Source organism: Manacus candei, unplaced genomic scaffold (assembly GCF_025592945.1).
Source record: "Manacus candei isolate 608988 ecotype Guabito, Panama unplaced genomic scaffold, ASM2559294v1 h1tg000339l, whole genome shotgun sequence".
Lineage (NCBI taxonomy): Eukaryota > Metazoa > Chordata > Aves > Passeriformes > Pipridae > Manacus > Manacus candei.
The window spans coordinates 29042-49691 of NW_026138387.1; the positions used below are offsets into that span (position 1 = coordinate 29042).

Genomic DNA, 20650 nt, shown 5'->3' on the forward strand with positions numbered 1-20650 from the left:
CAGGAGAAAATGGGGCAAGCAGACAGGAAGAAGAGAAGCCCCCTGACTCCTCCCTGAGCTCCAGACAACCCATGAACTGCCTTGCTGGGAATCATGGGATGGGCTGGACTCTGGATTGCTCCCTCTGGATGTGTGGTAAGACTGTTATGGCAACTTTTTGAATAGATGGTGCAAGGGCAGCCTTTAAGCAGCTGAAGCATTCCCTGAGGAGAGCTCTGGGTCTGCCAGATGTGTCAGAACTGTTGGAAGCATCTTTGGTGGGGAGGGCAAACAAAGGACAAGGTGTGCAGTGACCCCCCTGAGAAGGGACTTTGAGTTAATGGCATCCCTGCAAGGGAGCTCTGTGGGCTGTTCCCCCTGTAGGGCAGGTGACAATCCCAGCTCCAGGGATGGGAAAAACGGTTAAAAGGGAGCCCCAAAAGCTGGAAATGCTCCTGGAGGCTCTTGGCAAAGAGAGTTTGCTGAGTTCCCCCTGACAGAAGGACAGTGATAGCTTTTGAGTGCTGGTAGATCCTTTGAATAGGTAGCCTTGAGTGTGTCCTTGTTGCCCCAGTAGGCCTTGTCCACCTCCCCATCTTCCAGGAGATCTACATATTGAAGTTTCAAATGCTCTCCCTAACCCTTTGTTGGCTTGAGGCTCTCCCCTCAGGAACTGCAGGAACTCCTGGTGCCGCCTGGGCCGATGGATTGGACGCCCCAGCCCCTCCGTTCCTGCCCAGCCACTGGGGCCGTGTCCAGTGGTGGCACTGCCAGCCCTGCAGGTGAAGTGGGAAGGGCCTTTGCAGGTCTTGTGGGTCACATTTATAGCAGGTAAAGTTGCAGAAAAAGGACCTGGGGTCTGTTATTCTTGAGTTCAGAAAGCTCCTTTTGATTGGTGAGCAGGACAAAGTGGATCCTTCAGAGTTCCCATCCGTGTTTGTGTCTCAGCCTGTGTTAGGATTCAGGGCTGTCAGTTGTTGTCACTGAGGAGTCAAACTGTGCTTTAATTAAGGAGACCCTGGCCTGATGGCCCAGTGTCAAGGCAAAAGGGGGAATGATGTCTGAGTGTTGAGATGTAACAAGGGCTAATCTTTTTTGCAGTGGGATGGAGCCTGGAAAGTGCACAGAGCTGAGCCCAGGGATGTAAAGGGACCAAGCAAGGGAGGTGAAGAAAGAAGGAAGAAGGGAAGTGAGGCAGCAGGCAAGCAGCACCAAGTTGCTGTGTAAGCAGGTGAGTTGTGTTGAGGTTCCTCAGGCAGGCACTGAGGGCTTTGAGGGCTCCAGCCAGAGCAGACCTGGGAAGGCCCTCGGTGAAGCCCCTTGGAAACCTTCTAAGGGTGGGTGTGTATGGTGATAAGTGTTGGGAAATGTCCTGAATGTGGAACAGGAATGCAGGGAAGGAAAATAAATCCTCTCCTAATGCTGCCATATCAGCTGCACTGGAGACCCCTCTGTGTGCCCTTTGGGAGCTGATTGTCAAGGCACCTGGTGGGCTGGGATAATTCAATATCATAGAAATAAAAGGTTGCCTGGCTTATAAAAATTGTAAATTGAGTCTTAGAGGCTTCTTTGAAGAGCTGATTTCAGGCAGCAGAATTGCCCCCCAGGAGGGACTCTGTGCCTGCTCTCCCGTGGCTCCAAGGGATCTCTGGCCCTTCACGCCGGCACCGAGATTTTCTCGGGAAGGGCCTCAGATCCCCGGACCAGTCTGGGACACAGGCAAGATCCCCCTGCAGTTTAGGACCAAATTGGCCCCTGGAGGGACAGTGCTGTTGGTGCCCCCCGGGTTGGGGCACCCCGAGGACTCCAGCGCGCACCGAAAGGATTATTCGGGGAGATCCTCGGGGTGCCCGGCCCTGGGGAGCTCAAAGCAAGGTCCCTGCCATGGATTCAGGCATTGCTGAGAGTATCCCAGGGGTCCCTGTCCCTGCTAGACAGGGAGCTCTCTAATGGGCTGTAATTGGGTTCTAAAAGTGGTGCTCCAAGTGCCAAAGAAGTGTGGGATTGGGATTAAGAAATGAGCAGTGAGGGTGCAATTGGCTGTTTTCTCTGGAATGTGACTGTGAGAGCTGCAGGAGTGCCAGGTGTGTGTTCCAGTCCCCAGCATTTGGTTTGCACATGTCCTGCTCAGACACAAGAAAAATTTCCTGTGTCCTGAACACAGCAGAATGAGAATTATGGACTGGCAGTGTTGAAGTGATTGGTGTGACAGGGGTCAAACTGGGAAAACATTGGGGAATTCCTGAGTTTGTCTCTTTGCCAAACTCACCCAAACCTGTGCTAGGAAGAGATTGATTGGGAAAGTTGAGACAGAAATGCAATTGAAAACTGGGTCTATTGACACTGTAATTGCTGAAACTAAATGTGTCCAAGCAGCAGCTCTTGTTGTGCAGGGAATAACTCCTGTCAGCAGCAAGGCCCCCACTGAAGTGGCAGCTGCAGTTGTTCCTGTGGTGTGGGCCAGTGGAGCTGCAGGAGAGTGGAAGAGGGCAGAACCTGTAGGTATTACCCCTGATGTGGGATCTCTCCAGGTAAGGCCAAGCCAGTATCCTTTAAAATCAGAATGCCAGACTGGATTGGTTGCAGGAACAGCTGAATTTGCTCCTCCTGGTTTGCTTGTGGAAGGTGAATGCAAGAACCTGCCAAGAAAAGCAATGGCCAAGGGGATTGATTAGTGCAGGACCTGAGAGAACCCCTGTGACAGCCTCGAGCAGTTTCCAGTATAGGTTTGAAAAGATGACCTTTGCTGCCTCTCCTTGATCAAGGAAAGCCAAGATACCTTTGCTTTTGCAGGAGAAAATCTGGAAATCGGGCAGGAAGAAGAGAAGCCCCCTGACTCCTCCCTGAGCCCCAGACAGCCCATGAACTGCCTTGCTGGGAATGGTGGGACGGGCTGGACTCTGCATTGCTCCCTCGGGATGTGTGGTAAGACTGTTACGGCAACTTTTTGAATAGATGGTGCAAGGGCAGCCTTTAAGCAGCTGAAGCATTCCCTGAGGAGAGCTCTGGGTCTAGCAGGTGTGTCAGAACTGTTGGAAGCATCTTTGGTGGGGAGGGCAAACAAAGGACAAGGTGTGCAGTGACCCCCCTGAGAAGGGACTTTGTGTTAATGGCATCCCTGCAAGGGAGCTCTGTGGGCTGTTCCCCCTGTAGGGCAGGTGACAATCCCAGCTCCAGGGATGGGAAAAACGGTTAAAAGGGAGCCCCAAAAGCTGGAAATGCTCCTGGAGGCTCTTGGCAAAGAGAGTTTGCTGAGTTCCCCCTGACAGAAGGACAGTGATAGCTTTTGAGTGCTGCTAGATCCTTTGAATAGGTAGCCTTGAGTGTGTCCTTGTTGCCCCAGTAGGCCTTGTCCACCTCCCCATCTTCCAGGAGATCTACATATTGAAGTTTCAAATGCTCTCTCTAACCCTTTGTTGGCTTGAGGCTCTCCCCTCAGGAACTGCAGGAACTCCTGGTGCCGCCTGGGCCGATGGATTGGACGCCCCAGCCCCTCTGTTCCTGCCCAGCCACTGGGGCCGTGTCCAGTGGTGGCACTGCCAGCCCTGCAGGTGAAGTGGGAAGGGCCTTTGCAGGTCTTGTGGGTCACATTTATAGCAGGTAAAGTTGCAGAAAAAGGACCTGGGGTCTGTTATTCTTGAGTTCAGAAAGCTCCTTTGGATTGGTGAGCAGGACAAAGTGGATCCTTCAGAGTTCCCATCCGTGTTTGTCTCCGCCTGTGTTAGGATTCAGGGCTGTCAGTTGTTGTCACTGAGGAGTCAAACTGTGCTTTAAGTAAGGAGACCCTGGCCTGATGGCCCAGTGTCAAGGCAAAAGGGGGAATGCTCTCTGAGTGTTGAGATGTAACAAGGGCTAATCCTTTTTGCAGTGGGATGGAGCCTGGAAAGTGCACAGAGCTGAGCCCAGGGATGTAAAGGGACCAAGCAAGGGAGGAGAAGAAAGAAGGAAGAAGGGAAGTGAGGCAGCAGCCAAGCAGCACCAAGTTGCTGTGTAAGCAGGTGAGTTGTGTTGAGGTTCCTCAGGCAGGCACTGAGGACTTGGAGGGCTCCAGCCAGAGCAGACCTGGGAAGGCCCTCAGTGAAGCCCCTTGGAAACCTTCTAAGGGTAGGTGTGTATGGTGATAAGTGTTGGGATTGTCCTGAATGTGGAACAGGAATGCAGGGAAGGAAAATGAGCCCTCCTGTAATGCTGACCCCTCCCATCAGCTGCAGTGGAGACACCTGTGTGTGCCCTTTGGGAGCGGATTGCCAGGACCCCCGTGGGGCTGGGATCATGGCAGGGTGTTGTAAGCAAGGAATGCCTGGTTTCCAAAACTCACCAATTGAGTCTTAGAGGCTTCTTTGAAGAGCTGATTTCAGGCAGCAGAATTGCCCCCCAGGAGGGACTCTGTGCCTGCTCTCCCGTGGCTCCAAGGGATCTCCGGCCCTTCACGCCGGCACCGAGATTTTCTCGGGAAGGGCCTCAGATCCCCGGACCAGTCTGGGACACAGGCAAGATCCCCCTGCAGTTTAGGACCAAATTGGCCCCTGGAGGGACAGTGCTGTTGGTGCCCCCCGGGTTGGGGCACCCCGAGGACTCCAGCGCGCACCGAAAGGATTATTCGGGGAGATCCTCGGGGTGCCCGGCCCTGGGGAGCTCAAAGCAAGGTCCCTGCCATGGATTCAGGCATTGCTGAGAGTATCCCAGGGGTCCCTGTCCCTGCTAGACAGGGAGCTCTCTAATGGGCTGTAATTGGGTTCTAAAAGTGGTGCTCCAAGTGCCAAAGAAGTGTGGGATTGGGATTAAGAAATGAGCAGTGAGGGTGCAATTGGCTGTTTTCTCTGGAATGTGACTGTGAGAGCTGCAGGAGTGCCAGGTGTGTGTTCCAGTCCCCAGCATTTGGTTTGCACATGTCCTGCTCAGACACAGGTCCAACTTGCTCAGTCTTTAACCCAAGAGAGGGAGAATTAAGGACTGGCAGTGTTAAGGTGATTGGTGTGAGAGGGGTCAAACTGGGAAAACATTGGGGAATTCCTCAGTTTGTCTGTTGGCCAAACTCAGCCAAACCTGTGCTAGGAAGAGATGGACTGGAGTCTCTGATCCCCTGGGCAGTTGTCCTGCATGACCTGGGAGCCTCTGGGATTAGACTGGCCTGGGCAGACAGGGAGCAGTTTGGCCTGTGGAGCTGGGCTGGGTTTGTTGAGGATGCCTTGGGAGGCAGGGCTGGGGAGGCTCCTGTGTTGGCTGTAGTGGTGGAAGGTTGTAGCAGCAGGGCTGGAGCCTTCGCCCTCCTGCTCCCCCCGTGAGCCCCGACGGGCCCGTGCCCTTGGCAATGGAGGGCCCCCATTGCTGAGTCAGCGGTTCCGGGGGCCAGGAGGGATGGGATCAGGATGCCGAGCTCCGCCCAGGGCCAGGGCTGCCAGTGTTCAACCATGGAGGGAACTGAAAGCACAGTGAGATGGAGGCCAAGCTGCAGCACAGGGATGGGTGAGAAAAGACCCTGGTCCTCAGGTGGAGCTTTGAATTCCCTGGAAAAATGGATCCTGTCAGATGGATCAGGCCCTTGTGGGTGCTGGAGCAGAGGCCTCTGTCATTTATGGTCACCCTGAAAGGTTGCAAGGACAGCAAGTTCTGACTGCAGGATGAGGTGGCAAACAAAGTGAAGTGGTCCAGAGAAAAGCTGAGGCTAAAATTGGTCCTGTGCCAGAGCAGCCTCGTGCAGTGCTTGTTGCTGTCCCTGAGTGTCCCATTGCAGTGGACATTTCCAAGGGTGCCTTGTGCTGGGGAGCACTGGGGCAGTTCCCTTTTCCTGGGCAGGGCAGGCAGGGCACGTTTCCCCCCTTGAGGGTGGCTCCACAGTCCCCCCCTGTGCCCTGGGAGCGTGGCAGAACACCTGGACCCACTGTCCTTGCCAGAGAGGGCACAAGGGATGGTTGGATGGGTGAGGGACTGGTTCAGGGAGTACAAGCACCATTACAATGAGTAGGGCAGCCCATGGAAAGGAAGGGGGGGAGTTAATCCAGACAAAATCCAAGCACCTGCCCAACCTGTGATATTTTTAGGAACTCAGTGGTGCTGTGCTCCCCAGGAAGTATTGCCCAGGACTAGGCAGGAGACTTCAGGCTCTGTCACCCCCAGAGCAAGGTGGCAGCCCAGCAGTTTATTGGTTGGTTTGGCTTTTGGTGACAACAAGATTGGGACCAATCCTTGGCCTGGGCCATGAAGTCCCAGGACAGATCTGTGAGTTTGAGTGGGAAATGAGCAGCAGGGAGGGTTGGAACCAGCTCAGGGAGCAATTCAACAGGCTCTGGACCTGTGGCCAATATGAGCCAGAGAGGGGGAACTAAAGGATCCTGCCAGTGGTAATGGTGTCAGTTGTAGCCTCTGGCAGAAGTAGGGTAGGAAGGAGTGCCTTTAGGATTTGGGAATAGGAAGTTACTGGAAGCCAGCCCAAGGTAGCCCCCGTTGGAGAAGTGGCTCTGAGTATGTTCTTGGGCTTTAGTGGCAACTCAACAAATGATAAGAGGGCCTGAAATCCCCAGAAGGCCGTGGGTACAAAGCTCCTCCAGGGTGCACAGGCCAGGCCCTGCTCAGGAAGGCAGCACCATGGACTGGAGATGGTGGATCCAAGCCAGAGCCAGAGCAGGGGGCGGGGCAGGAGCGAGGCCTCGGGAGGGAGTTGCCACCGGCCCTGTGGTTGAAGCAACAAGTGTAGATCCCCTGGACAGTGAGCACGAATCACTGGGAAATGGGGAGAAGCCCCAGAGCAAGTGCTGGGAGCAGAGGGGGAGCATGCATGGCTCACTGCTGGGTCAGCCCCATCTGTCAGTGGGAAGCACTTTGGGAAAGCAGGAGCTTATAACCCGTGCCAGAGGGAGTTTGAAGTCACGAAGGGGGGAGGCAAAAGTAGTCCATGTGCTGAGTGAGACACTGTACCTGTGGGAACGAAACAGGAAGAACTAGGGCAGTGTCAGGTTTGTAGGGATTTGGGGTCAGTTGGCAGTGGTTTGGCTACTTGGCTCCCAAGTGACACCATCACGGGATTAGTGATTAAATGCAGACAAGGAAAATGGGAATATGTTTGTGTGAATAAATGTTAGTGGAGGGAATGATATTGCCATGTTGTAGCTTGATATCTTACAGAAACTGTGGATCCTGGCCATCCTCAGAGCCCTTGTGGTCCCTCTGGGCGATGCTGCTGGCCCGGGCAGTGCCCTGGAAAAGGTGCCTGGGTGGGGTGACTTGGTTTGATTTGGATGGAGATGGAAAAGCAGCTCCCAAACAGGCCCCCAGGCCAAGGTGACCCGGGAAGCAAGTGGCCCTTGCCCAGGGGTCAGTCTCCCTTTGTGCCCGGGGCACTCTCTGGCAGGGCCGGGGGCTGTCGGGCTCATTGTGGGGGCGGCTGTTGGTGCCCTCAGTGGGATTGGATGGATGTGATTCCAGGGGCTGGGAGCACTGTGGCCATGCAGGGCTGGAGTTTCCCTTATGGTGCTGGCTCCGGGGGGTCTCCCTGGCATCGTTGTCCCCCTGGGTGAGCGGTGCCAGTCCCAGCCACAGTGTCACAGCAGCAGGGCCGTGCCCTGGGCTCTGCCTGCTGGGCTCTTCTGGGTCAGTGCTGCCAAAAGAGCAAAGGGATCAGCTTGGGCAGGGGATGGCACAGTTGGGCATCATCCTCCCGAGGAGAATATTGGTCCAACTGTTGGGTACCTGCTGCCTGTGTCCTGCAGCCCAACATCATCAGGATAACAGAATTCCTTTCCCCACTCTGATTCCAGTGCTCCCATCTTGGCCCAGGCAGCGAGGCTGGGGGGACACGGGGCTGGGAGGAACAGGAGCTGGTATTGGATTTGTAGGCAGTGGAGACATGGAATTGTTTGGTAACCAATGGCAAAGAGCTGGGCCAGGTGTATCCCGAGTGCTGAATTTAGGAGCACAAGGGATGCCCACTGTATTTACCCCCCACCCTTCACTCCAGAATGTGATGGGGAGTTTGGGCAGCTCTCTAATGGTTCCCCAAGATGTAATTGTTGTGCACAGGGGAACACCAGTAACTTAGGAACTGGGCTGAGTGCACATGACATGGTGTGTATATTGTACTACAAAGAAAGGAGGTACAGAAGGACTTAATGAGTACCAGTGAACTGCTCTGGAGGGCTGTATTCACATCCTGGACTGCAAAAATTAACTGGATTTTGTCTCCTGAATTGCTGCAGTGCACCAACTGATATCGTGCTGGAAAAATAACCCACTTCAATGTAAGTAAACCAGGGGTTTCTTTGGATGTAAACACAAATTTCAAATTTGCAGGGCAATAATAAGACTTGATCACCAAATGCAAACAGTAACTATAGGGGTCAACTAGTGACCTTTGGGCATCAGGTAGAACAAGTCTCTGCTCACCACTGGTGGGACATATTTACAGGATTCTCACCATCTGCTACAAAGTTTTTGAACACTTTAATCCATCCACTGATTAAATCAGTAATTATACTGATTTTATGAACAAAATGGAGTTGTTGTCTCTGGGATCAATTATAAGAAGTTGTTTCTCTCGTGTCTCTGCCCTGCCCAGGGATCAAAGGACCGAAGGAAAGGATGAGAAGTTGGCTGAGAATTGAGCCCCGGGGCTGCTGGCCCTGAGGAGCAGGGTAAGGGCTGGGTGTGCTCAGGGGCCCTGGCTAAAGGCTGCAGGTGCAGTGGGTGTGTGCTGGGCCAAGGCAGCCAAGGTGTGTGCAGCTGTTCCGTGCCCTCCAGCCTTGGCCCCGCCGGGGCGCCTGCCCAGCGCTCCAGGGGTGGCCAACGGGGAGCTCACGGAACCTGCCCGTGCCCACGGCCCCACAGTGCCAGGCCTGGCCTAAAGCCGGCTTTGTTGGGCACAGCCTGGCCAGCGGGACCCCCTTGGAGCCGCCCCGCAGCCTCCCCTGGGGTGGAGGCACCCGCAGGAATTGTCCCGGGGCCGGAGCCTGCGGGATCGGCTGCCCCGGGGCTGCCGTGTGGGCTGGGGGGGAGCGGGAGGGGGCCGGGGGGGGGCATTTCTGCTGAGCCACAGTTCTGCCTTGCTCATTGCCTTTTGTATCCCCTAAATCTGTAGCCCGTGTGCTGGACTGTGTTTAGGCTGTTCCTGTTATTCCATGACTGGGGAGGAGTTGTTTTCTGGAGTGCCCTGTCTGTCAGCAAAACACCAGGCCCAAAGGATCCTGGCAAGTGCAGCCCTGGAAGAGTCAGGAATACTCAAAAATGCACCAGTTCTCAGGAAGTACAACTTTGTAAAACATTGATGAAGCTGAAATTCCGCAGCCTTGAGCTGTTGGCTCCCAAATAATAGTGGAGGGAGAGGCAGAAAATGCCACTGCTGCTGGGGCTGAACTGTCTGCAGTGACTGGGCAGGGCTTGGCCCTGATGCCTGAGTGCATCTTTAGGATAGATCCCAACTGTCAGCCCTGGCTCCATCCCTTGAGAAGATGGTGCTCCTGCAAGCCCAGCTGCTGTGCTGGTGGTCCTGGGGGCACCCCTTGCCCTGGCCTGCTGTGAAGGTGTTTGTGTTGCAGCTCAATAAAGTCCCTTTCAGTGGTGACTGTGTCATTTTGGTGTCAGTTCCTCTCCCCTGCTCCAGTGGCTGCATCACTGGCTTGTGCCTAAAGGAACTCTTCCCCTGCAGCAGTTCCCTGCTGCTCTCAGACAGGGTGGAGCTGAGGCCTCTGAGCCAAGGGAAAAAGGATCCATCCAAGGCAGGCCCGTGCTCACCTCCTGCCTCCCTCCAGCCTCCCGTGTTTCCAGTTCCCCTCCCTGCTGGACACACAGCCTGTTCCCAAACAACCCCTGGTCCTGTTCTCTCTCCGTGTCTCCCCTCACAACTCCCCTCCTCTAATCTAATCTCCAGCTGCCCAGGCCCCTGTTTTTGAGGGGCATTCCCGGGCTGCTGCCACCCCGTTCTTTATAAATGAGGTGCCAAGAGCCCCAAGTGCAGAGAGGTCTGCAGGGAATCAGTGCCAAGAGCTGCCCGTGCCTGCCTGTGTTCCTGCAGTTCTCCTTCCTGTTCTCCCTGGGCTGGAGAGACCTGCCTGCCCTGGGTTTATTGGAGCAGAGGGATGGGATTACATTTGTCCAGAAGGTTTGTTCACAGACATGTTTTCTGACAGGCAGTGCCATTTTCCTTTTGCCTTTCCCAAGTTTTTCCAAGTGCTGCCCAGCACGGGGATCCGTGTGCTGGGACAGTGATTGGCAGCAGGAAGGGGAGCTTTGGCCTCACCTGCCCAGCTCAGGTGGGTGGCACAGAATTGGGGTGGGCTGGCAAGGCATGAACACATTTCTGAGTTCTGGAGTGCCTTGAATCCTTTCCCTGTCAGGTTTCTCTCCCTCATTTCCTGGGCTCCATCGTCCCAGGTGTCTCTGTTCAAAGTCCAATGGCAGAGGATTGACTGACTCCCAAGGGGGGTTTGGAATGAAAAGGGTTCTGTTCAAATGGGGCAAGGAATGCAGTAAGAAAGATGAGCCTCCTTTTAGTGCCTGAAACAGGTAGGAATAAAAATGCTGGAAAAGGCCACGTTTCATTTGTTGTCCCCCCTGGATTTTTCATGGCTAAAACTCTAGTGAGCAACTGAACAGAAGGGTGAAGGGCAGGAGCCTTTGACTTGCCCAGTGCCCTTAATTGCCTTGTTCTCCTCTCTTCCAGGCCAGGCCAAAGCCCTGATCCAGCCCAGCTCTGCCAAGTGCCCTGGGCTGGGAGCAGCCAAAGGCAAGAGGCTGCAGCCCCGCCGGCCGGGCTGGGGGCTCCTGGTGCTGCCCGTGGGGTGGGGTAAGTCACAGGGACACCTTTCTCTCCTCCTGGTGTTGGCATTTGCTCCCTGGGCACTGGATGTGTAAGGAAGGAGGGAGCAGCAGGGAAGGGCAGTATTTCCAAACTGTCTGAATGTTGCCCCCAGGTCTGGGATGGAGCAGCCAGGGGGGTGGTTGGGTTTGGCCTGGGCCGGTCAGGATCAGCCAGAAAGGACCCACCAGACCCTGAACCCTCATTGGACACGTCCAGCCCCCTCAAGTCATTAATTTTCAGTCGAGGACAAAGTATTGGTACTTGCTTCTGATCTGTGGAGAATTTCCTTTGGAATGATCAACCAGAGAGTGTATCAGTGCAAAGCATCTCTTTGGGTCTTTTGTTTGTTTGTTTGTAATTTCCTCTCTGGCTTCAATGAGTTTGGTGTGCTCCTGTTAAGGAAGCAGCCTGTTTTTACCTTGAAATTTGGGGTGGTTTGGTTTGTTTAGGGTTTTTCCCCCACTGACTCGGGCCTTCCATGCATAGTCCGTGTTGTCCCGCAGGACTGCTTTGGTTCTGGGTCAGAGAGAGAGAAGGGAAGTGGCTTTTCCTCATCTGGAATGTTTCCAAGCAGAAGTGGGGTGTTGTCCTGCCCCTCCCCAAAGCACTGCAGGCACCTGGGAGTAGCTCAGGGCTGGCCCAGTTCTCTGAGACAGACCCATGGGGGAGAGGTTTAAGTATTAATCACATCTCTGGTGTGACTTGGTTGTAAGGATTGGGTCCTACAGTCCCAGGGTGTTAAGGAAAACAAGGAACTTCTGTTCTTCCTGGCAAACCTTCTGCTATTGCATGTGCAGTGTTTGGGTTCTGTTGTCTGAGTTCCTGTCCAGGATCTTTCTAAGAGAGCCTGTTAGAAATTTAGAGGTAGGATTAGAATTTGGGTCTGTTGCCTACCCAACTGCCTCCAAGTCCTGATGGACTGGAGTGATGAGTGCTCTCAGCACAGGTTATTTCTTGACATTGTGTGGCTTTCCCTCAGCTGTGGGTGAGGAATTGTGCAAGCAAGGCCTGTGTGCCCGTGGGTGTCTCCCGTGGGTGTCCCTGTGGCAGGGCTGGGACAAGGACTCGTGCAGGGACCCAGCTGGCACTGGAGCTGCTGCCACTCTGAGCCACTGCCAAGGGCTGGGGAGAGACCATCTGGGAGGCTGTTCCCGGGATTCCATTGGAGCTGGATCTCCCTCCAGCTGCAGCAGCCAGGGGAGGGTTCTTCCTTGTCCAGCCCAGTGGCTTCTGCTCAGGCTGGCCCAGAGTGGGGCTGGGGCAGGTTCTCCAGGGAACTGGAGCCAGCCCTGAAGGGGCCCTGGAGAGCAGGAGCTGCAGGGACTGAGGTTTGCAAAGCTGGGCTGAAGTTTGTCAAAGCAGCAGAACATTCTCATTCCTGTGGGTCTGTGGAGTCCCTGTTGGTGCCCAAGAGAACTGGGTCAGACTGGCTTTGTGGTCCGAGAGCTGCCCCCCTAAATGTGGCAGGCTGTGTGTGCTGGCAATGAAGTGCTATCCCAGAGGCTGATGGTTTCTGTCTCCAGGGATGCCCAGGACGCTGCTAATCCCCAGGGATCTGCTCTGGGTCCAGGCTGTCCGTGCTGGAGGGCCCTGGTGGCTGCAGTCCCTGAGCCCGCAGAGACAGAGAGAGCCCCGGCCCGAGTGGCCTTTGGCCCCTTGTCCTGAATTTGGGGTGAGCCTGGGAGCGTGTGGAGGGTGAGAATGAGGGCTGTGCTTCCAATGCATCATCCCTGGGAAGATCCTGTTGTTCCAGAGCGCTGGGGACAGTTTGGGCTTGGCAGCTTCAGAGCTGGATTGGAGCAGCCCCTGAAAAGAATCAGGAGAGTGGAGCTTTGTCCCAGTGGTGCTTTCACGCCCCACTGGACAGTCTGGGCTTTGTGTTTGAGGTTGTCCTGTATTTGCTCTGCAGAAAATGTGCCCTTCCCAATTCAGCCCAGCAGATCCCGAGGGCTCTGACAGGAATATTTGTTCTTTCCTTCCCTTTGGGATAACTTTCTCCAAACTGCCAGGAGCAATTCCTTAATTTCTGCTGGAGAAAACCAAGTGTCAGAGGCAGTTTGCCAAGGAGCCCAGAAGTGTCTTTGGGGCAGAGAGTGCTGCCAGCTGCGTGTGCCTGTCCCCAGCCTGGCACTGCCCACAGGGACACACGGGGCACTGACCATTAGAGGGAACAAACCCACTGCCTGCCAGAGGGTTTGTCCTGGGCCAGTCAGGCCTTGGGCAGGAATTGCACTGGGCAACTCCATCAGCTGCTCTTCCCCCACAAAGCCCCATCCCCTGGGCATTAATGACGTGCCCTGTGCCCACCGCTCACTGTTCACCCAACTGAAACCAAAGCAAGGCTTGCTTTGCTTGGAACAACTTAAAGGAACTTTAAAACAAAATAAATCACTTTTTTCTTCTCTTTTTTTTTTTCTTTTAGATGCTGGAATTGCCTCTCTGGCTGTGTGCTGAGCTCTGGCTGCAGGGGACTGTCAGGCCTTGGTGGCTGTGAGTTCCTGTTCTTCTCCCTGGGAAACTGGAAAGAGTTATTTATTAGATTGTAGAAATGTTTTCTGAAACCTGTCCCCTTGTTTGTGCCTTTTGCTGACAGATCTTCTCTTTCTGCCTTTGCATGTACAGCTGTTCCCTGATGTCCATTCACTGGCCTGAATTCCTTGCAGCTCCCAGCTGGGGAAACCTGGGAGAACATGGCAGGGACAGAGGTGACATTTGTAGCTGCAAACTTGGGATAATTTCGAGGGGACCCAGCAACTGTTTCTGAAGGAAAAGGTGAGGTGCTGCAGAGGGGAGGGAGGTGGCATTTTGGAGGGGTCCCACTGAGGGGGGAGTGGAGAGCCTGGGGCTGGAGTGTGAGTTCTTAAAGAGGGAAGAAGGGAAGGATGCTTGGGAGGGAAACACTCAGGGAATGTGTAGGGATGGAAGGGAAATTTGGGGCGTCAGGAAGAGAAAATGGGTGATGTAGAGGAAGGGAAATGTTGGGTGTAAGAGTTGATCTCATCTGTAGAGAACAGAAGGAACATTTAGAGATAAAGTGAGGCAGTCAGTGGTGGGCAGGTAGGGAAAATTTGTGTTTGTAAAATTTCAGGTCACCTGTAGCAGAGAGGATGTACCTCCTGATGGACAGTGAGGCAGTCAGCAATGGGCAGGAGGGGGGGAAACCTTTGGGGGTAAAACTTGAGGTACCGTCCAGGGCAGAGACTGAATAATTTGAAGGATAAATGAGGTACTCAGTGGTGGACAGCTGGGGAGTGTTTTAGGGTAAACTTGGGGTAGCCCACAGGGTAGAGAATGAACATGTATTTGTACAGAACAGGTGATTACATGTGGGTAGGTAAGGAGAATTTTGGGAGTAAAATCTGGGCAATCTGTAGCAGAGAGAATGAATACCTTGGGGTAAAGTGAGGCAGTCAGTGTTGGGCAGGTAGGGAAAAATTCTGTTTGTAAAATCTGAAGTCACGTGGAGCAGAGAATGTACATCCTGAGGTAAACTGGGGTAATCAGTTGTGGACTCGTAGGGAAAACCGGGGGGGGAATATCTGAGGTAATCTGCATGGTAGAGAATGAATATTGAGAGATGAACATGAGGTACTCAGTGGAGGACTTGTAGGGAAAATTGTGGTGGTCAAATCTGTGGGGGTTAAAAAGGAGGTTGATTCTCTCCAGGGCAGGGAATGAACACATTGAGGTAACCTGAGGTGATGAGTGGTGAGAGACACAGAAAACTGTGGGTGTTAAAGTTCAGGTAATGTGCTGGGAAGAGAAGGAACCTGTTGAGGTAAAGATGAGGCACTCGGTGGCAGACAGGTCTGGAGAGGTTTGAGATAAGCTTGAGGTGTCTGTGGGGTGCAGAATGACCCTCTGTAGGTACAAACGTCCTGGTCAGGCGTGGACAGGTAAGGCAGATGTTGGGAGTAAAATGTGGGGCAATCTATCCCAGAGAGAATGACCATTATGGGGTGACCTGAAGCAGTCAGCCGTGGGCAGGGAGGGAAATATTTGGGGGTAAAACTTGAGGTAATGTCAAGGGTAGAGACTGAATATTTTGAAGGATAAATGAGGTACTCAGTGGTGGACAGTTGGGAAGTGTTTTAGGGTAAACTTGGGGTAGCCCCGAGGTTAGAGAATGAACATGTATTTGTACAGAGGAGCTGATTACATGTGGGTAGGTAAGGAGAATTTTGGGAGTAAAATCTGTAGCAGAGAGAATGAATAACTTGGAGTAAAGTGAGGCAGTCAGTGTTGGGCAGGTAGGGAAAAATTCTGTTTGTAAAATTTGAGGTCACGTGGAGCAGAGAATGTACATCCTGAGGTAAACTGGGGTAATCAGTTGTGGACTTGTAGGGAAAATTACAGGGGTAAAGCTTGAGGTAATGTCCAGGACAGAGAACGAATATTTTGAGTTAAAACTCTGGGGCTTTTGAATGAGGTTACCTCTGTACGCTCCTAAACATTCACTGGTCAGATGATGTGACCAATCCATCTGTTCTAGAACAAGCAGCAGTCCCAAGCATTGAGGCCATGTTGCTGAGAACACAGCTGCACTGGGCAGGACACGTCTCCAGGATGAAGGACCAACCACCCCCTCCCTAAGATCCTGCTCTGTGGTGAACTTGCCACCGGCTGCCACAAGAGAGGAGCCCCGAAGAGAAGACACAAGGTCTCCCTGAAACAACATCTCAGCCTTGGCCATATTGATCATCATAACTGGTCTGCTCTGGCCTCCAGTCGGGAGGTCTGGAGACACAGCATCTCTGACGCTGCTGATGCCTTTGAGAACGCAGCAGGATCACCCTGAGGAGAAAAGACACCGCAGAAAGAACCGTGTCTTGCAGAATATACCACCTAAGGAGTCTCTCTGCTGTGCCTTTTGCAACCGGTCGTGCCTGTCTAATATTGGCCTTTTTAGCCACCAGCACGCTTGTGACAAAGGTGGGTAGAGCCCTTCCCAAATCTTCGTTCGGGAAGCCTGGCCATGATCTCCAGGGGACAGAAAGGACATCAGGAGGTCAACTGAGGGAATCAGTGGTGGCCAGGTGGGGACATTTAGGGCAGAAATCTTTGAGGTCATCTCCAGGGTCCAGAATGAATCCTGAGAGGTGCAGAGGAGGCAACCAGGAGTGGACACTCCAGCAGGCCCAGAGAGGATTCTGGGGGTAAAATGTGTGGCAGTGTCTGGCAGAGAGAATGAACCTTTTGGGATCAACTAAGGCAGTCATCAGTGGACAGGTAACACTTGAGAACCTCTCCAGGGTGGAGAATAAATATTTGGAGGTCCAAAAGAGGTAATCAGGAGTGTGCAGTAGGGAAGACTCTGGGGGTTAAAAAGAAGGTAATCTCTAGGGAAGAGAATGACTCTTTTGTGTTCAAGAAGAGGTAATCAGGAGTGGGCTGGAAGGGGAAAGTTTAGGGGTTAAAAAGGAGGTTGATTCTCTCCAGGGCAGGGAATGAACACACTGAGGTAACCTGAGGTGATGAGTGGTGAGAGACAGAGAAAACTGTGGGTGTTAAAGTTCAGGTGATCTGCTGGGAAGAGAAGGAACCTGTTGAGGTGAACTGAGGGTCTCTGCAGTGGCCAAGCAGGGAAATGTTGGGCTGAGTCCTGAGTTGCTCCTGTGTGGGTGGCTGCAGCGAGGCCGAGCCCTGGCCCTGATTTGCCAGCCATGGGCAGGGGGCTCTGTGCCAGCCGGGGGAGCAGCGGGGCCCCCGTGGCAGAGAGGGCAGGGGGGCTGTGGAGCTGCCCCGGGGGGAGCGGGGGGGCCTTTCCTGGGCCGCCTCCAGCCCCCCTGGATCCCCGGGGCTGCGCTGCCACCCAAGGCTGTTTGGGGCAGAGAGTGCTGCCAGCTCTGTGTGCCTGTCCCCAGCCTGGCACTGCCCACAGGGACACACGGGGCACTGACCATTAGAGGGAACAAAACCACTGCCTGCCAGAGGGTTTGTCCTGGGCCATCAGGCCTTGGGCAGGAATTGGACTGGGCAACTCCATCAGCTGCTCTTCCCCCACAAAGCCCCATCCCCTGGGCATTAATGACATGCCCTGTGCCCACCGCTCACTGTTCACCCAACTGAAACCAAAGCAAGGCTTGCTTTGCTTTAAACAACTTAAAGGAACTTTAAAACAAAATAAATCACTTTTTTCTTCTTTTTTTTTTTTTTTTCTTTTAGATGCTGGAATTGCCTCTCTGGCTGTGTGCTGAGCTCTGGCTGCAGGGGACTGTCAGGCCTTGGTGGCTGTGAGTTCCTGTTCTTCTCCCTGGGAAACTGGAAAGAGTTATTCATTAGATTGCAGAAATGTTTTCTGAAACCTGTCCCCTTCTTTGTGCCTTTTGCTGACAGATCTTCTCTTTCTGCCTTTCAATTTACAGCCTCCTTGCAGCCCCCAGCCAGGAAAACCTGGGATAACTTAGCTGGGACAGAGGTAACATCTTAGCTGCAAACTTGGGGTAATTTCTAGTGGATACAGCCACTCTTTTTGTAGGGAAGTGTGTTTAACCACATTGGACCAAGTTGTGTTTGCACCAGCTGGAGCCAGAGGTGCCAGGCAATCCAAAGCAAACCCTGCTCAGCCTCTAAATCCCAGGGGAAGTTCTCCAAGCTGCTCATTGAGGGACTAAAGATACATTGAAATGGCACCAAGACACTACTAAGTTTCCTGGGAATCCCAGTATTGCTGTCCTAGAACTTTTAACAGCTTTTTAAGCTTTTTATGACAAGAATGGTTTTCTTCCTTTGATTGAATTCTGCAGTAGGATTTGGGGTTTCTCTGGATTCTGAATCCCTCCCAGGGCCCCTGACACTGGTCAGGAGCTGGCAGGACAAACAGAGTCAGAGCTCCTGGCAGGCACAGGGGCTTTCCCCCAGAGTGGATCCAACTGCTGCCCCCAGCCTGGCCCGGTGGGATCTGCTTTGGCTCCCGGCTTCTGCCAGAGGCAGAATGTGTTCCCTTGATTGGAATGAGGATCCCGTAGCTTCATCTCCTGGAGGTTCCCTGGGCAGCTGATCCGCTCTGCCCCGTGTCCTGCTCTCAGTTCCTGCCCAGCCAGAGCCAACTGTGCCAAGGGCACGAGCACTCCCAGCCTGGATAGGGAACGGGGGACTGGCTTGTGCACAATTCACCTAGAAAGTCAAACGAGGGGATTGTTGGAGTATCTGGCTCCTTAAGGAACCTGCTGGGAGTAGAGAAGAACTGTCCCTGGGGAAACACAAAAGGAATTGGTTGGGACTTGGATTGCCCCCTTGGGAGATGCTGGTTGCTGGGATGCAGACAATGCCCTCCCTCAGGCTGCCAAGATCTCTCAGTGCAGGGGCTTTTGCCGACAGGGCAGCACAAAATATTGTTCTCTGCGGGGGGCCCAGGTTTGGGTTCCGGTCTCAGCTTTGCAGGTTTGAATGAATTCTACCTACAGCCCACAATTCCATGGGGAATTCCTGCTGGAACAGCCTCCCAGTGCCTCCTGGAGCCCGGCTATTCCCCCCCAGAGCTGCCGCTTTAAGGCCAGGTTTGCCGGGAAGCAGCCGCGGTTCCAGGTTTGCTCAGCGGGATCGGGACAAGGCGAGGTTGATGTTGCCCCGACTTTGCTGTTTGTAACCCTCCTGCCCCGGCCCCGCTGGTGTCCCTGGGGGGACTTGAGCGAGTTCCCTGGAATTGGGCCGATTCTCCGCCCCGGGCCGGGCTCCAGGGGATGTGTTGGCCCGGGAGAAGGCAGGGGCCGGACGCGCTCCCGGCCCGGGGCGAGGCAGCCCCTGAGCACGGGCGAGGACGTCTCTCCGGCCGGGAAGCCGCTGTCCCTTCGGAACCTCGGGAGCGGCCCCGGCGAGTTCTTTTCCCCGAGGAAAGGGATGCACATCCCTGCCTTCAGGGCACCTCGGCTCTGCCCCACCTGTTCCAGCTGTCCACGGGTTCTGCGGTTGCGGTTGGGTCCCCGAAAAACTGCGAATTGCCTCCAAGCCCAACTTTCTCCGAGCATCCCCTTTTCTTTTCAGGCATCTCCGAGGGCTCTCGCTCGGGATTTAGTGCCGCTGAGGGCACATGGCCCTGGCTTTAAGGCTGCTGCTGGCTGCTGGGCTCCGGCTGGAAGGGCAGGGATTTGGGGCGGGCGGGACACACGCGGGGGGCGCGGGGGAGCTCTGGGAGGTGGGCCCTGGGAATGGCTGCCCGCGCTGCTCTGCAGCCCCGCCGTGCCGACACTGCCGAGGGCCGGCTGGATTCTCTGGGTCCTTCTGGGCTGGCGCTGGGGCGTGTCCAGGGCGCTGAGGCATCTCAGGGGGCCCGTCCAGAGCAGCCCCCGGCTGAGGAGCCGCGGGCTGCCCTTTGTCCGTGCCCACCGCAGTGCCCGTGGCCGGTTCCCACCCCTGGGACGTGCGTTTGGCAGACGAGCCCTGCTCGCCAGACAAATCCATCTGGTTGCCGATGGAAGCGCTGGCCCGGAGCTGCTCCAGCCCGGCTGCCAGGGGCTGTGCTGGGAGTCCTGCGGCTGCGGGCGGCATTGCCTGAGCTCCGGAGCGCCGGGAGCGCCGGCAGGGCAGTGCAGGGCACAGCTCCAGGGCACATCTCCTCCATCCCCTGGCAATAGGAAGGGCAGTGCAGGGCACAGCTCCAGGGCACAGCTCCTCCATCCCCTGGTAATAGGAAGGGCAGTGCAGGGCACAGCTCCAGGGCACATCTCCTCCATCCCCTGGCAATAGGAAGGGCAGTGCAGGGCACAGCTCCTCCATCCCCTGGCAATAGGAAGGGCAGGGCACAGCTCGTCCATCCCCTGGCAATAGGAAGGGCAGGGCAGGGCACAGCTCGTCCATCCCCTGGCAATAGGAAGGGCAGGGCAGGGCACAGCTCCTCCATCCCCTCCATCCCCCTGGGTCGCTCTCTGTCGCTCCGGCCTCCTCCCGGCCCGCGTTCCCTGCCCAGCTGGGACTGCTCAGCGAGCCCCGAGAACGTTCCTGGCGGGAAGCAGGAGCCGCCGAGGGCTCCGTCCAGCTCCGGGCCCGAAAAGCGGCCCCGACCTGAGCCCCCCCCGGCATTTTGGGTTCCGAACGCTCACCTGGAGGAGACGCCCCCCCGCAGGCGGGACCAGGCGGCGACACTCGAGCAACGCCTTTGCCTCGGAGCGAGGGACCCCTCCGGGCTGGGTTGGCTCCTTTATCCCTGGAAACGAGCTCGGACGTCGCACGAGCACCTTTGCAGCCTTCGGGTGAATCCCGGACGGGGCCGGAAAACCTCCCTGAGCAGGGCAGTGATGAATTGGTGCCCGTCCCCAGCCGGGCACAGCCCAGCCGGCCGCGCTCCCCGACCCGTGGCTGCGAAGGGCTCGTGCGGGGGAGGGAGAACTGCAGAGATTGAATAAAAGCGCATTTCCTGACTATTTCCCTGCGGTCCTTCCCTCCTTTGACTCGCGCGGCAGCGTCCGGTTGGAGCATTTCTTGGCTTCCTCTTCTGCAGCCGTTTCCCTCCCAGGCAGGACCCTCCTCGCCTGCAAATAAAAATGAAACGTTTCAGTGGGCTTTTGAAAAACCAGAGGGTTTGCCCCGGGACGGTGCGAGTTGCCGAGAAAACGGGGGAGGGAAAGGAGAGCCTCAGGTCTCACCTGGCAGGCGTCAGATGAGCTACCCCTTGTGGATGGCGGGGCAAAGAAGTGCTGTGGGACAGACAGACAGCTCTGCTCGGGGTCCCGGAGCACGGGAGGAAGGAGGAAAGGGCTGCCCTCGTTCTTGCCTGCCCCGGCACGACCGCAGCTCCCCGCGGCTGGAGCGATGCCGTGGCCGGAGCCCCGGGGGGCACTGCGGGCGGGAACCCGCCGGGGCCGCGGGGAAGGGGCAGGCGAGCGATGTTTTCGCCGGGGGGGCTGCGGTGGCCTCGGGGGTGCCCGAGCTCGAGGGCTGCGACCG

General features: G+C 55.3%; 1 protein-coding gene and 1 long non-coding RNA gene across 9 annotated transcripts; one reads left to right on the forward strand and one right to left on the reverse strand.

Moving 5' to 3' along the window:
* The first annotated feature begins 354 nt into the window (after positions 1 to 354).
* Positions 355 to 18161, forward strand: LOC127465216 (uncharacterized). Of its 3 annotated transcripts, XR_007901944.1 has the most exons (10): positions 355 to 761; positions 1081 to 1210; positions 10631 to 10753; positions 12292 to 12463; positions 13191 to 13258; positions 13362 to 13540; positions 15261 to 15700; positions 16934 to 17001; positions 17134 to 17186; positions 18125 to 18161. It is a non-coding gene; the product is annotated as an uncharacterized LOC127465216 (long non-coding RNA). The 3 variants fall into 3 exon arrangements; XR_007901945.1 differs by lacking the exons at positions 12292 to 12463; positions 13191 to 13258; positions 13362 to 13540; ... (1 more) ...; positions 17134 to 17186; positions 18125 to 18161 and having other exon boundaries at positions 16934 to 17022; XR_007901943.1 differs by lacking the exons at positions 10631 to 10753; positions 12292 to 12463; positions 13191 to 13258; ... (3 more) ...; positions 17134 to 17186; positions 18125 to 18161 and adding exons at positions 8172 to 8213; positions 8531 to 9024.
* On the reverse strand, positions 13193 to 20220 carry LOC127465214 (translation initiation factor IF-2-like). 6 transcript variants are annotated; one of them, XM_051775710.1, is made up of 3 exons: positions 20126 to 20220; positions 19807 to 19950; positions 18209 to 19524 (listed from the first exon to the last, which is right to left on the reverse strand). In XM_051775710.1, exons 1-3 carry the CDS (start codon positions 20180 to 20182, stop codon positions 18748 to 18750), a joined length of 978 nt encoding a protein of 325 aa, XP_051631670.1. In that variant the 5' UTR covers positions 20183 to 20220; the 3' UTR covers positions 18209 to 18747. The 6 variants fall into 6 exon arrangements, 2 of the variants coding, with proteins under 2 accessions (XP_051631670.1, XP_051631671.1); XM_051775711.1 differs by having other exon boundaries at positions 18209 to 19387; positions 20126 to 20219; XR_007901941.1 differs by lacking the exons at positions 18209 to 19524; positions 20126 to 20220 and adding an exon at positions 13193 to 13286 and having other exon boundaries at positions 19807 to 20045.
* Between the last annotated feature and the right edge of the window lie 430 nt (positions 20221 to 20650).

Coding starts and splice junctions, on each gene's coding strand:
- LOC127465214 (XM_051775710.1), bottom strand. CDS start 20,182: ATGCTCCAACCGGACGCTGCCGCGCGAGTCAAAGGAGGGAAGGACCGC. Junction 19,951..20,125: donor GGAAGGACCGCAGGGAAATA/GTCAGGAAATGC, acceptor ATTCACCCGAAG/GCTGCAAAGGTGCTCGTGCG. Junction 19,525..19,806: donor CGGGGGGGCGTCTCCTCCAG/GTGAGCGTTCGG, acceptor TCCTATTGCCAG/GGGATGGACGAGCTGTGCCC.